The sequence below is a fragment of the Mastigoproctus giganteus genome, chromosome 2 (assembly GCF_048544385.1).
Source record: "Mastigoproctus giganteus isolate SK-2022 chromosome 2, ASM4854438v1, whole genome shotgun sequence".
NCBI lineage: Eukaryota > Metazoa > Arthropoda > Arachnida > Uropygi > Thelyphonidae > Mastigoproctus > Mastigoproctus giganteus.
Window position 1 is genome coordinate 182,972,817 of NC_143576.1, and position 14,674 is coordinate 182,987,490.

A 14,674-nucleotide genomic window follows, 5' to 3' on the forward strand; every position below is an offset into this window, starting at 1 on the left:
TGGAAAGGTGTTTGTTTTTTTTTTTTTTTTGGCTGATGCTGAATAAGCTTGCTTGCTTGTATCATATGCCTCTACTAATGCTAATGCAGATCCCATGCTTTTGAGTATTCCAGATCAGTTAGGTTAATTCCTTGAAAAGTGAGACTTATTAAAACTAGCTAAAGTTTTAGGATTTGCTTTTCACTTGTCAGGTGTAGCTGATGTTATTAAAAAAAATATATATATACTCTGGCTCAACCACCAGGTATTTTAGTGTATTTCTCTATAAATCATGTATACAATCATTAATAACATTTAACAGTAACATGGGCCTTTAAACCACTGTCTAATCAAAGAATATGTGCTACTGAACTTTCATTCCTGACCACTCAGCTATGTTAGGCTGAATTCATCTGCAATTGAAGATAATGTGCCACTTTTCTCACCAGAAGAGAAGGTGCATTATGGTACACAAACATGGAGTTCATAAATATTAATTTTGAAGTTGGCATATATATACATTAGTAGACAAAATTTAAAATATAAATGACAGAAGTACCATAGCAAAACAATTGATTTATGATAATTGAATTTGATGGAAGTACAGTCAGTCCTCGTATAACACGTGTTTACACTACACGAATTCGATCATACACGATTTATAAATAGGGGAACGATATCTTATATAACACGAACCGAATTCGCTTATGCACGATTCGCCTTTGTGTTTACAAGAAATGGCAGTCGAACGCAGAATCACCCCAACCGAACGCAACACGATAGGAATGAAGAGAAGATTCTGAAAATGTATTTGTTTTTTATATCAGTGAAGGGAAACACATTTCACCATAATAACGTAAAAACCAACACAATTCCAGCTATCGGTATAATCGCAAATGCAATTAGATAGAGTTTACTACCAGTTTATAACAGATTCCACTAGCAGAAACGAAACTGGAAATTGTTTTTATTGTTTTATGGTAGTAACCCCCAGAAATGTGCTTTAGTAAAATGTGAGGTGTTAATAGTGTATCTCTGCCTTTACGGTGTTGTTTATTCAGTTGCTACACGCGCGCAGCTTTGTTTATGTGTATCAAGCGTGCCTCCTCGTTTTGTAATTGTGCTTTGTTCCCTAAAAATGAGTAAAATACTTAAAAGGTGTGAAAAGTAGCATCCTGGTGAAGATACTGCAGATTCAGAGAGAAAAAGAAAAGCAATATCAATAAACAGAGGCGGACTGGATCAAAAATTCTTACCCGGGAAAATTTGTAGTGGCCTCATACTAGCATTTATGGCCAAAATCACACCGGCCTCCTGCCCACCGGGGTTTCCCCAGTAAGGCGTATGGCCAGTCCGCCTCTGTCGATAGAGAAAAAATATGAAATTGTGAAATGCTTTAAGCGAAATGAAAGACCATGTGATATTGCACATGCTACAGACCTAAATGAGGCAATGCCGAGAATTACAAAGAATGCGGAGAAAATAAAAACAAGTTTCATAGCAGGAACAACTCAAAGTGTAATTAAAATCCATTAGATTAAGACACAAAGAATTAGAGATGGAACGGCTGTCATCTGTTTGGATTGAAAATCAAACAAAAAACAAGTTTGCTTACAATAGAAGTAAAAGCATTAGCAATATTTTATTACGTAATAGTCGTAATCAAATGCGTAAGTATTTTATTACGATTATTTATTGTGTTTTGGTTACAAATGTGTGTTCAATCTTGGGTGGTTGGCACCTAACCCCATTTTTCCCATAGGGCCTGTTGTTTATATTGCACAATTTTGCATTGCACGAGGGTTTCTAGGAACGCAACTATCGTGCTATACGAGGACTGACTGTATGTTATGTTATTTTGCAGTGGTATGTGAATATGTAGGTAATATTTTATAGGAATTAGATGCCGAAGTCTCTCAGAATAGATGAATAGTCCTTATGTCCTTCATGTACAATAACATTATATAGAGTTAATAAATTTTTACTGTAGCTTGATAACTTAAATGCTTAACTTTGAACCAAAGGCCACTATTTAAGTCAGTTAGTTAACGTGAAATGAACTTGACCAGAGTGGGGAATTCATCTAAGAATAGAGAGGAAATACTTGGCTTATTCTGACAACTTAAAAGGTTTTCACACCATTCAAGGCAAATCAAGATCCCCACCAAGTTACAGAAGCACCAATGTCTACCTTTCCATCAGTACATCCAAGTCAAGAAATTTAGAGAAGTTTGAAACCATTCTGTTTTTGTTAATACAGTACCCAACAATAATCCAGCGAAACATGAATGAAGTCTCCATTCCACTTGTTCAGAATTACACATGTTCTTGACATCATGTTTGATCCAAGGCTTCATTTTAACCAACATATAAACATGCTGCTTGTAAGAACTGCCCAAATTAGCATTAGCATTAGTAGAGGCATTTGATGCAAGAAAGCAAGCTTATGCAGCATCAGCCAAAAAAAAAAAAAAAACCACTTCCACTTCACCCCTCTGTTCGTTCAAAATATCTGCCCAGCTGAGCCTTAAACTTATGTAGGCTATCAACTTCCACGACAAGGGATGGAAGTCTGTTCCATCAACCAACCACCCGCTGGCTAAAGGCAAATTTCCGCACGTCTATCCTACATCTGTCTTTCCTCAATTTGAATTTATGCCCTCTCAGGTGATTATTCTGAGCGAGCGGAAGAATCCCATCAGCATTGAGCATGCTCAAACCATTCAAGGCTTTATACACCTCTATCAGATCACCTCGCTGGTGCCTAGTCTCCAGACACTGTAATTTGCAAAACTTAAGCCTTTCTTCGTAAGAGCACCCCTTTGTTCCATTCACTAATCTTGTTGCCCTTCTCTGTACTCGTTCCAGCAGCTCAACATCTTTCTTGAAATGAGGCCTCCAGACCTGTATACAGTACTCTAAGTGTGGCCTGACCATTGCCTTATACAAGGGAATAATCACCTCCTTATCCCTGCTAGAAAAATTCAAATATATCATTGACAATACACCATGAGCTACTCTTGCAGCCAGTCTGCACTGCTCAGAGAACTTCATATCTGCCTGCACAACCACCCCCAGGTCCCTTTCATTCTCTACCACTGTCAGTGTAGTACCACAGAGTTGATACGTTGCTCTGGGGTTGCTGTTTCCCATGTGTAGTACTTTACATTTGTCAATGTTAAACTTCATTTGCCACCTCTCAGCCCATCTGCTCAACCTTTCCAGATCCTATTGCAGCAGTATAGTGTGAGTAGTGTCCTTGACAACCCTGCCTATCTTTGTATCGTCTGCAAACTTCGACATTAAGCTTGATATACCATCATCAATATCACTTATGAATACAGAAAACAATAATGGACCCAACACTGAGCCCTGAGGGACTCCACTAATAACATTAGTCCACGACGAGCAGTGTCCATTGATTACCACTCTCTGTCTTCTCCCCCTCAGCCACCCCTTTATCCACAGCAGCAATTTGCCTCCAATGTCACACTTCTCCAATTTGTGCAGCAGTCTTCCATGTGCAACAGTATCAAAAGCCTTTCTAAGATCCAAGTATATAATATTAAAGTTATTCCCTGCATCCAGTTCCTTTGTGACTGCATCATAGTATCCAATCAAATTGGTCAGGCAAGACTTCCCCTTAACAAAACCATGCTGTGTCCGAGCTATAACTGAAGTCTTGTCTAAATGATCCTGCAGTACTTCTTTAACTAGTGCCTCCATTAATTTTCCTGGAACAGAAGTTAAACTCACCAGTCTATAATTACTTGTGTCAGCCTTTGATCCTCCTTTGTGAATTGGGGTCACATTTGCACATCTCCAGTCCGTGGGTACCTCCCCTGAGTCCAAGGAAGCTCTCATAATTATGGCTAAGGGTTTGTTTACTTCCTCTGCTGCCTCCTTTAATATAACTGGATAGATCCCATCCACCCCGGGTGCCTTTCTTGTGTTTATCTTCAACAATTTCTCCTCCACTTTACTCTCAGTTATTACAAGATTCTCTAGCTTACTGCTAGAGTTGAATACACCTCTGGCTTTCCCCTCGCTAAATAACTCCTCATGAGTGAATGTCGATGCAAAATATTCATTTAGTTTGTTAGCTATCTGAGCAGGATCATCAACAGTTGACTCATCGATATCAAGTGGACCAATCTGATTCATCCCCTTCCTTCTAGAGTTTACATAAGTAAAGAACTCCTTGCTGTTTTTCTTTGCATCCCTTGCCAAAGATTTCTCGTAATCTGCCTTCGCCTGCCTAACCTCCTTTGTAACTTGGTTACAGATCAACTTGTATCTATCATAGGCTTCTGTGTCATGTGTTAATTTGTATGTATCCCATGCATGTTTCTTCTCTGCCATATGCCTCATCAGTTCACCTGGCATCCATTTAGGCCTAAACCTTGAACAATATTTCTTAGTTGGTATGTAAAGCCTCGTAGCTTCCAAGATAAGTTCTTTGAATGCTTCCCATTTTGCATTTGCTGTTGGTAACATCATCAGTTGGTCCCACTGTATAGAATTTAAATACTGTCGCAGTCCATTAGATAGCTGTGTTAAGCAGATCTTACAGTATGCATCTGACATGAGTCAGTTTACCCATGGTTGGGTACATTGAAACAATAGTCTTTCTCCCTACTCCTGTATGCCACAGATCTGGGCCTGCAGCTCCCTCTACCATCAAACCAGTATTCTATTCTGACTATTAGTTTCTCAAGTGGGCCATCCACGAACTAAATTACTATCCTAACTTCAGACTGCAGCAAGTGGCCAATGCAATTAACATGCCAAGGCTTCCGTGACTTATTGAAGAAAAGAGATCCTCCTTAGTAGTTAAACTCCTGGCCAGTCTTATCACTTCCTCTTTGTAGGATAGCTATGCCTGGAAGATCCCAGTGGCTCAACTCAGGGCATCTGCACATTTGTCCCTCTTCAAGCATGCCTCCACTTATCTGACTGTCTTCTCCCTCAGCAGATTCTATTACAAATCCTTGATCTCTAGATGTTAACCTCAAGAAGTTAGTCAGGGTTGTATATATACTGTTCAAGATTTAGGTCTAAATGAATGTCAGCTGAACTAATGAGGCTCGTGGCAGAGAAGAAAAATGCGTGTGATGCATATAAATTACCAGGTGACACAGAAGTCACAAAGGAGGTTAGGCAAGCAAAGGCTGATTATGAGAAATCTTTGGCAAAGATGCAAAGAAAAACAACAAAGGCTTCTTTACTTATGTAAACTCTAGAAGGAAGGGGATGAATCAGATTGGTCCACTTGATATTGGTGGTTTGACTGTTAATGATCCTGTTCAGATAGCTGACAAACTGAATGAGTATTTTGCATCGACATTCACATATGAGGAATTCCGTAAGGAAGTGGAGGACAAAAGTTTACTAAACTCTAACAGGGAGCCAAAATGATTTTGTAATAATGGAGAGCAAAGTGGAGGAGAAATTGCTAAAAAAGGCACCTGGAGCAGATAGAATCTATCCAGTTATATTGAAGGAGGCAGCGAGGGAAGTAAGCAAACCACTAGCCATAATGATGAGAGCTTCCTTAGATTCAGGGGAGGTCCCCATGGACTGGAGATGTGCAAATGTATCCCCAATTCACAAAGGCGGTTCAAAGGGTGATGCAAATAATTTTAGACCTGTTAGTTTAACTTCTGTTTTGGGGAAGATAATGGAGTCACTGGTTAAAGAAGTGATGCGGGATCACCTACACAAGACTGCAGTAATAGTTCAGACACCGCATGGGTTTGTTAAGGGGGAGGTCTTGTCTGACCAATTTGATTGGATACTACGATGTGATCACAAAGGAACTGAATGCAAAATATAATTTTGATATCATATACTTGGATTTCAGGAAAGCTTTTGATACTGTTGCGCTTGGAAGACTGCTGTACAAATTGGAGCGGTAGGGCAGTAAAGTTAAGTTGCTGCAATGGATAAAGGGATGGTTGAGTGGGTGATGGCAGAGAATGGTAATAAATGGACACTGTTCTAAGTGGACTAATGTTATTAGTGAAGTCCCCAAGGGTTCAGTGCTGGGCCCATTGTTGTTTTGTGTATTTATTAATGATATCGATGAAGGTATATCAGGCTTAATGTTCGAGTTTGCAGATGATTCGAAGGTTGGCAGGGTTGTTAATGATAGTAAAGACAGTATGCTACTGAAACAGGATCTAGAAAAATTAGGTAGATGGACTGAGAAGTGGCAACTGAAGTTTAATATTGACAAATGCAAAGTACTGCATATGGGTAGCAGTAACCCACGAGAACCATGCCAATTGTGTGGTACTACACTCAGAGAGGTGGAGAATGAAAAAGACTTGGGGGTAATTGTGCAGTTGGCTTTAAAGTTCTCTGAGCAGTGCAGATGGGCTGCCAGAGCAGGTCATGAAGTTTTGTCAATGATATATAGGAATTTTGCTAGTAGAGACAAGGAGGTGATTATACCTTTGTATAAGGCAATGCTCAGGCCACACCTTGAGTACTGCATACAGGTCTGAAGGCCTCATTTTAGGAAGGATGTAGAGTTGCTAGAATTAGTACAGAGAAGGGCAACAAGACTGGTGAGGGGAACAATGGGGTTCTATTATGAAGAAAGGCTTAAGTTCTGCAAATTGCTGCGTCTGGAGACTGGGCACATGTGAGGTGATCTGATTGAGGTGTACAAGGCCTTGAATGGTTTTAGCATGCTCAATGCTGATGGGATTCTCCCTCTTGCTGAGAATAATCACCTGAGAGGGCATAAATTCAAATTGAGGAAAGACAGATATAGAATAGATGTGTGGAAGTTTGCCTTTAGCCAGCAGGTAGTTGATTGCTGGAACAGACTTCCATCTGTTGTTGTGGAAGTTGATAGCTTAAATAAATTTAAGGGTGAACTAGACAAACATTTGCAGTGACTGGATGAGTGAAATGGGAAGGTGGTTTTTTTTTTTTTCTTTTTGGCTGATGCTCTATAAGCTTGTTTTCTTGCATCATATGCCTCAACTAATGCTAATACAGAAAAAAAATAATTTGTGATTGCCAGCCAAGATGATTACAGTTGTTACCCATGACACACATCCCTAAACAGTTTATTGAGACATCTGTGCCCTAATGTGCTGCATGTATGAAGAATCTCCCTGATACTTGGATCTAAGTTTGACTTGTTTGTTGGATTTGAACTGGCTTGATAAATTCACATCCAGTGTGCATGGATAACTAATTGAGCACCTGTCAGCTATTACAATTGTCATAGCTGACTTTTTTTTTCTTACTAATTTATTGTATTTTCTTATTTTAGTCTAAATATTTATTTTTTTTTATTATATAGTATATTTAATACAGTCAAACTTGGTTATAAAATCATTGAGAGGACTGCAGTATTCTTGACATTATAACCAAGATTGACTTTTAACTGTATTGAAAATTAGTAGAAATTTAATTAACAGATATAAAATGCATGCAAATTACATATAATTATGACTCTAGTTACCTAAATGCTGTTTCACTTTTATAGGAATTGCCCATATAAAATATGTATTTTATACAGTGTGTACTCTTTTGAATGATTGCCATTTAGTTGTCCAAAAGAAGTAGAAGTTTTAATCATGTCCCCGTGATTCATGATCCCAATGAAGCAGTTCAGATTCAAACAGGGCTGATGGCATCCAAGTTTTTTTTTATTTTTTATTTCGACTATATGAAACAGATAGCTTGTTAATGTTTTTGAAACATTGTGGATTTTTAGATTGCCCTCTGGCAAAAGTTTTTCTTTTGTGTTCCATTCAAATTAATGCAAATGAGGACTTTGATACAATCAACTGACAGTTCACAACCTATGCACTTTCCACTTTTGAATTTTAATGTTCTTTTAGGAGTTAATTTTAAATAGGGTCCTGTCTAATCCACATTAAAAATGTCTTTTTGTGAATCCTTCATGCACTGTAGGCCACCAAATTTAACTACTCTGGAATGATTGTATTGTTCACGTCTTTTGCTTCACCAGTAGTTTTTCCAAAACATATAATGTGACACAGTTTAAATATATCTAACGAACCAGTGGAACATACAAAACTCTCAATTCTAAATAAAAATGGACCACTTACCAGGATGTTTTTATCTCTTTGCTGTTTAAACCACTTTAAAAGAGACTCATTGACTTCCTAATGTTCATATGCATATAATTTTGCTCCAGTTCTTTATACAGCAATACCTCGCTTAGCACGGCTTCAAACAGCACGGGTTTCACTATAACATGGTTTTCAATTAAGTTTAAGTAAAAAATTTACTATACATAGTAAACCTCATTCAATAGCCTAGACACATACTCTACATATATGCTGCGTTGTCATAGCCTAGGTATGCTTACCTATATGCTGTGGTGCTAACTCTATTGTCTCACCTGCATATGTGCCAAAAGCTCCCCTCAGGCAGTCAGCGGCAACATGCAACAGTGCTCAGTATTCTTAATTCCATCCTGCCGTGATAGCTTTTCAAACTTTTCATTTCACAATTTATTTTTTACCTCTTTAAATACGATCGAAAATATATCTGCATCTTGGCTAGAAATCACTGCCAATAACATGAGTTCTGCTTGGCAGCGTGTTTCACCCTGTTTGGCAAATGATTTCACTGGTTTTAAATCGCAAGTTCAGGCAAATCTCGAGGACATTGTGAAGATCGGAAAAGACTTGGGATTCAAAACTTTGGACACTGCCAATGTATGTGACTGCACTGAATCACATGGAAATGACTTAGATGATGCAACTCTCCTTGAAATTGATGAGCAAACTGCAGATGAAGAAGAGGAAAACAAATTTTGAAGAGGATAACACTGAAGTGGCACCAAAAGAATTTTCAACAGAAAACTTGGAGTAAGTTTTTCAAGGGGGTTGACGATTTTGAATGGAGATCCAAATGTTGAATGTAGTGTCAAAATAAGGCATATTTTACAAGATGGGATTCGATGTTACAAAGACTTGTACACTGGGAAAAAGAGATGACTTCATTACTAAAAACCAAAATAAACAAAGCTTTTTTTCTCATCTTTCATGATGTTACCGTTTCATTAATAAAATTTTTGCAATATTTTTTATTTCAATTCCTTTTAATTGGCTATCAAGTACAAATTGTTTATAAATTTATTATAATTTGTTTGCTTATAGATTGTTTCTCTGGTATGCATTCAATTAAAACCCATTATAATTATACCTCAATTAGCATGGTTTCACATAACACGGAACAGTTTCGGTACTAATTATCGGTGCAATGCTGGGTATTGCTGTATATGATTTGATAATTTGTTTTAAATTTCCAATTATGACCTGTTGTGTTTGATAACTTAAGTTCATGAGCAACAACATTTAAAATATTAATTTTGTTTTTTAACTTTATTGCCTGACATAAGTAAAGTTCTCAAAAATAAATCAAATCAGAATTTAAAAACAAATTCATGAAGATATTTGCAATTAGTACTATTTGTTACTTTTTTTTGGATGCAACGGTATCTTCTACATCTATTTATGTATTATGCAATTCTGTTTTATCATATTTTTAATCTAAATTCCACAGAAAGTTTTTAAACTTTGCCTTTTTTGAGCACAAATCAGACAACAGAAGTCTCCTCCAATTTTCAAGGCTATTTTCTTGTTGTCACCCATTATGAACTGTGTCTGTGATTGTCTGTCAAAATACTTATAAGACATGGCAGCACATACTATAAAAATTAAGACTATTCATATATTAAAGGAACATGGTCATTTGTTTGAAATGACTCTTCAAAACGTTGAGCTCTGTTCATATTCCCCAGAGCCCACATGTGAAAATATTGATCTATATATAAGAGATAATGCTGACACCTCTAAAACTAAATTAACGAATCTAGTCCATGCACAATTATGGAATTTCATAGATCCTGTTTAAGTTGTCCAGTTATATAAAAAAATGTTTAATCACATTTTATGTATTTTAGTTAACTGAAGCTGAATAGTTTTGGTTGTCCGAAATAATTTTGTATAATCACTTAGCTTATTTTTAATTTATATACCCATTTTTCTGTGTATATGATGTATGCTTATTAACTTATCTTTTAACTTTATAGATTACACAAAGGTCATGTCTGCAATTTCATTCGAAATCTCTAGTAAGAGATGAAAGATTGCAAATTCAAATTGTTCTTGAGTTTGTGGGAAATCTTATTCGTAATTTCTTACCAGCTGTATCCAAGGTAGCAAGAATACTTCATGCTAGAGTCCCAATTATTAAATTTGATCATACAGCAACAGAGCTCCAGTGTGACCTTTCAATGACTAATATGTGAGTTTCTAATATTATAACTGTCACTTGTTATTGATTAAGAAAAACAGCTCTTGTACATTGTTGAAATATTTGACAGGGTTCTTTGAAATATGCTTTCCTGCATTTGCAATCAATTTGTTACAGCAGGCCTCGCCTCATCTTGGGTGATATCTGGGTTAGTGATTTCAATAGCGAATATTCCCCAAAAGATTATTCTTGAGAATTCTCTATCATTAATCTTGTAGAATTTTTACTCAGATGCTTCAGCACTTTCCTGTCAAGTAGACAAATTGCTTCTTATTATTATGAATTATATAGTGATTACAGGTCGTTTAAATAAAGAAAGTACTTGCCAATTTCTTAGTTAATATTTTTTGTTGCAGAACTGGTTTTTTATAGGCCTGGAGTTATATTTTCAGAAACAAAAGTATAGATGTTAGCTATAAGTCTATTATGAGAGGACTGCAATCTGCTAATCTCAGGCAGAGTTTTTCTTGCAAGTTGTTTGGTTTTAGGGCACTGAACATGTAAATGTTCAGTGCCCTAAAAACGGTTACTCAATTACAATTTACACATTGTAATTGGGTAAACCTTTTATGCATAAAAAAAATAGATAAATAAATAAATTAGTTTTAAACATACACACTTCGACAGACATAATATGTGGCAAAATCATATGTATTAGAGTAACATACCAACTGGAATATTATGGCTTGAGTTGCCAATGTGCAAAAAAATAGTAGAATAATGTCTAAATTTGGCCCTGGAAAGATTGTACAAGGCTCAAGGAGTAGAATTTTTTTCAGCCTGGTCTGTACTTCTTAACAGGAGAGACTGCTTCTACAGGGATGGGATACACTTAAATAGAAAGGGTGCAAGAATGTATGCTGATGCTATCGAGGCAGTGTTAGGTGGGTCGGAAAACTGCTAGATTGGGGGGATACAAGGACTAATAGATTAACAGTAGCCACTGGCAGAGGTGAAAGTGATTCTTGCACTGCTTCTGTTGGAATGAGCAGCAGCCTGGAAAATAAGATGCAGGATATTTCAGAGACTGCTAGGAATCATTTGGGTACAAGTAAACACATAGGTTGTGTTAGGGTAGCTAAGAAAAAGAACAGGTGCATGTATACTTGCGTTTACACCAATGCTAGGAGTTTAGTAAATAAATTTGATGAATTTGAGGTATTGCTCAAAACATCAAAGGCAGATATTGTTGGGATTTCAGAGACATGTTGTCACACAGATATAAGGAATGCAGAACTGGAATTTGGGGAGTACAATGTCTACAGAAAGGTTAGGAAGGGAGGAGGGGTTATGCTATTAGTTAAGAAATACATAAAACCCAAGGAAGTGAAGCCAGTTGACATCGCTGGACAGTGCAGTGTCGAGTAAGTTTGGTGTGACATAAGCATTGGGAGATCAAAATTGAGAGTAGGAGTGTGCTATAGGCCTAATGACTCTGAGTATAATAAGAAACTGTACAGGGAAATAGAGTGGGCCAGTAAATCAGAGTTTTATAATGGGAGATTTTAATTTCTCAGATATTGACTGGAATTTGGGGGCTGGTCACACACACTAGCAAGGCTTTTGTGGATTTTTTGGATGATTGTTTTCTACATCAGCATGTTCGGGAAGCAACTAGAGGGAGTAATACTCTTGATATGATTATCAGTAGTGATTCTTCATGCATTAAGAATCTGCAGATAAATGAACCACTAGGTGGCAGTGATCAGTGTGCTGAGGTGGGATTTACTCAAAGAGGTAACTACCATTAGGGGTAAAGGGAAGGGTTATTGCTTTCGTAAAGGCGACTACGATGGACTGAGACAGTATTTAAATTCTATACAGTCAGACCAACTGATGATGTTACCAACAGCAAATTCAAAACGGGAAGCATTCAAAGAACTTATCTTGGAAGCTACTAGGCTTTACATACCAACTAAGAAATATTGTTCAAGGTTTAGGCCTAAATGGATGTCAGATGAACTAATGAGACATATGGCAGAGAAGAAAAATGCATGGGATACATACAAATTAACACGTGACACAGAAGCCTATGATAGATACAAGTTGATCTGTAACCAAGCTACAAAGGAGGTTAGGCAGGCAAAGGCAGATTACGAGAAATCCTTGGCAAGGGATGCAAAGAAAAACAGCAAAGAGTTCTTTACTTATGTAAACTCTAGAAGGAAGGGGATGAATCAGATTGGTCCACTTGATATCGATGGGTCAACTGTTGATGATCCTGCTCAGGTAGCTAACAAACTAAATGAATATTTTGCATCGACATTCACACATGAGGAGTTATTCGGCGAGGGGAATGCCAGAGGTGAAGTAAACTCTGGCAGTGAGCTAGATGATTTTGTAATAACTGAGAGTAAAGTGGAGGAGAAATTGTTGAAGATAAACACAAGAAAGGCACCTGGGGTGGATGGGATCTATCCAGTTATATTAAAGGAGGCAGCAAAGGAAGTAAGCAAACCCTTAGCCATAATTATGAGAGCTTCCTTGGACTCAGGGGAGGTACCCATGGACTGGAGATGTGCAAATGTGACCCCAATTCACAAAGGAGGATCAAAGGTAATCAATGGACACTGCTCATCGTGGACTAATGTTATTAGTGGAGTCCCTCAGGGTTCAGTATTGGGGCCTTTATTGTTTTCTGTATTTATAAATGATATTGATGATGGTATATCAGGCTTAATGTCCAAGTTTGCAGACGATACAAAGGTTGGCAGGGTTGTCAAGGACACTACTGACACTATGCTGCTGCAACAGGATTTGGAAAGGTTGAGCAGATGGGCTTCGAGGTGGCAAATGAAGTTTAACATTGACAAATGTAAAGTACTACATATGGGAAACAGCAACCCCAGAGCAACGTATCAACTCTGTGGTACTACACTGACAGTGGTAGAGAATGAAAGGGACCTGGGGGAGGTGGTGCAGGCAGATATGAAGTTCTCTGAGCAGTGCAGACGAGCTGCAAGAGTAGCTCATGGTGTATTGTCAATGATATATAGGAATTTTTCTAGCAGGGATAAGGAGGTGATTATTCCCTTGTATAAGGCAATGGTCAGGCCACACCTAGAGTACTGTATACAGGCCTGGAGGCCTCATTTCAGGAAGGATGTAGAGCTGCTGGAACGAGTACAGAGAAGGGCAACTAGATTGGTGAATGGGACAAAGGGGTTCTCTTACGAAGAAAGGCTTAAGTTTTGCAAATTACAGTGTCTGGAAACTAGGCACCAGCGGGGTGATCTGATAGAGGTGTACAAAGCCTTGAATGGTTTGAGCATGCTCAATGCTGATGGGATTCTTCCTCTAGCTCAGAAAAATCACCTGAGAGGGCATAAATTCAAATTGAGGAAAGACAGATGTAGGATAGATGTGCGGAAATTTGCCTTTAGCCAGCGGGTGGTTGGTGGGTGGAACAGACTTCCATCCCTTGTCGTGGAAGTTGATAGCCTAAATAAGTTTAAGGCTCAGCTGGACAGGTATTTCGAACGAACAGAGGGGTGAAGTGGAAGTGGTTATTTTTCATTTATTTTTTTTTTTCCTTATTTTTTTTTTTTTTTTTTGTTTTGGCTGATGCTGCATAAGCTTGATTTCTTGCATCAAATGCCTCTACTAGTGCTAATGCTAAAAATAATGCAAAGAAACAGACTGTTTTGTGCCTGTCAAAAAAAAAAAAAAAATTTGATCATTCATACCTTCCCTGTCACTGAAAATTAACCATTCAATTCCACTTAGAACTTTCCCAAATGTCTGCCTTGACCACTGTGGTAGACAGTTCATTTCAGTGATCTGTAGCACACTGCCTGAAAGTAAAATTTGTGGGATCCAGCCTTGTGTTACTATTCAAAATTATCTATCATGTCTCCCGTGAGATGTCTAGTTGCCAAAATTTGGATTCTGCATCTTCCAAGCCATACTTTATGTGGTTATCTAGCACACACTTCTTGATTAGACTGGGGTTGGAGCCCGTCACCACCAAATACGGTGGATGTGGAAAGGTCAGTGAATGACCACCGCATATCCCGGAGCAATGTGGCCTTAGTTGCTAATGCCCCTAAAATAACAAACAAACAACAAACATGTGGTTATCTTATTAGCACCCCCTTTACCAATCTGGTCTCTCCTTAGAACCCTTTCTAGAAGTTCTTTTGTCTTTTTTCAAGTGGAGCCTCTAGCTCTGAACACAGTACTCTAAATGTGGTCTCGCTATCATCTTATATAAAGGGATGGTGTCATCCTTTTTCCCTAGTACAAAAGGTCTTTATATATCGTGGAAAGAATACCGTGTGCTTTCTCAGTCACCTGTGTGTCCTGCATGGAAAATCTCATGTCTGACTCACTTATAATCTTTTAAGTCTTTTTTTCATCCTAAACCACTTAACTTCTCTCC

At 37.9% G+C, this 14,674-nt stretch overlaps 1 protein-coding gene across 1 annotated transcript in view; it reads left to right on the plus strand.

Moving 5' to 3' along the window:
- The window catches only part of LOC150089818 (poly(A) RNA polymerase, mitochondrial-like), a 114,559-nt gene that overhangs the window by 32,265 nt on the left and 67,620 nt on the right, over window positions 1-14,674 (plus strand). Inside the window, exon 5 of the mRNA XM_090368838.1 lies at window positions 10,070-10,284. Within this exon, the coding sequence (XP_090224964.1) occupies window positions 10,070-10,284 (215 nt within the window). The remainder of the gene's footprint in view (window positions 1-10,069; window positions 10,285-14,674) is intronic.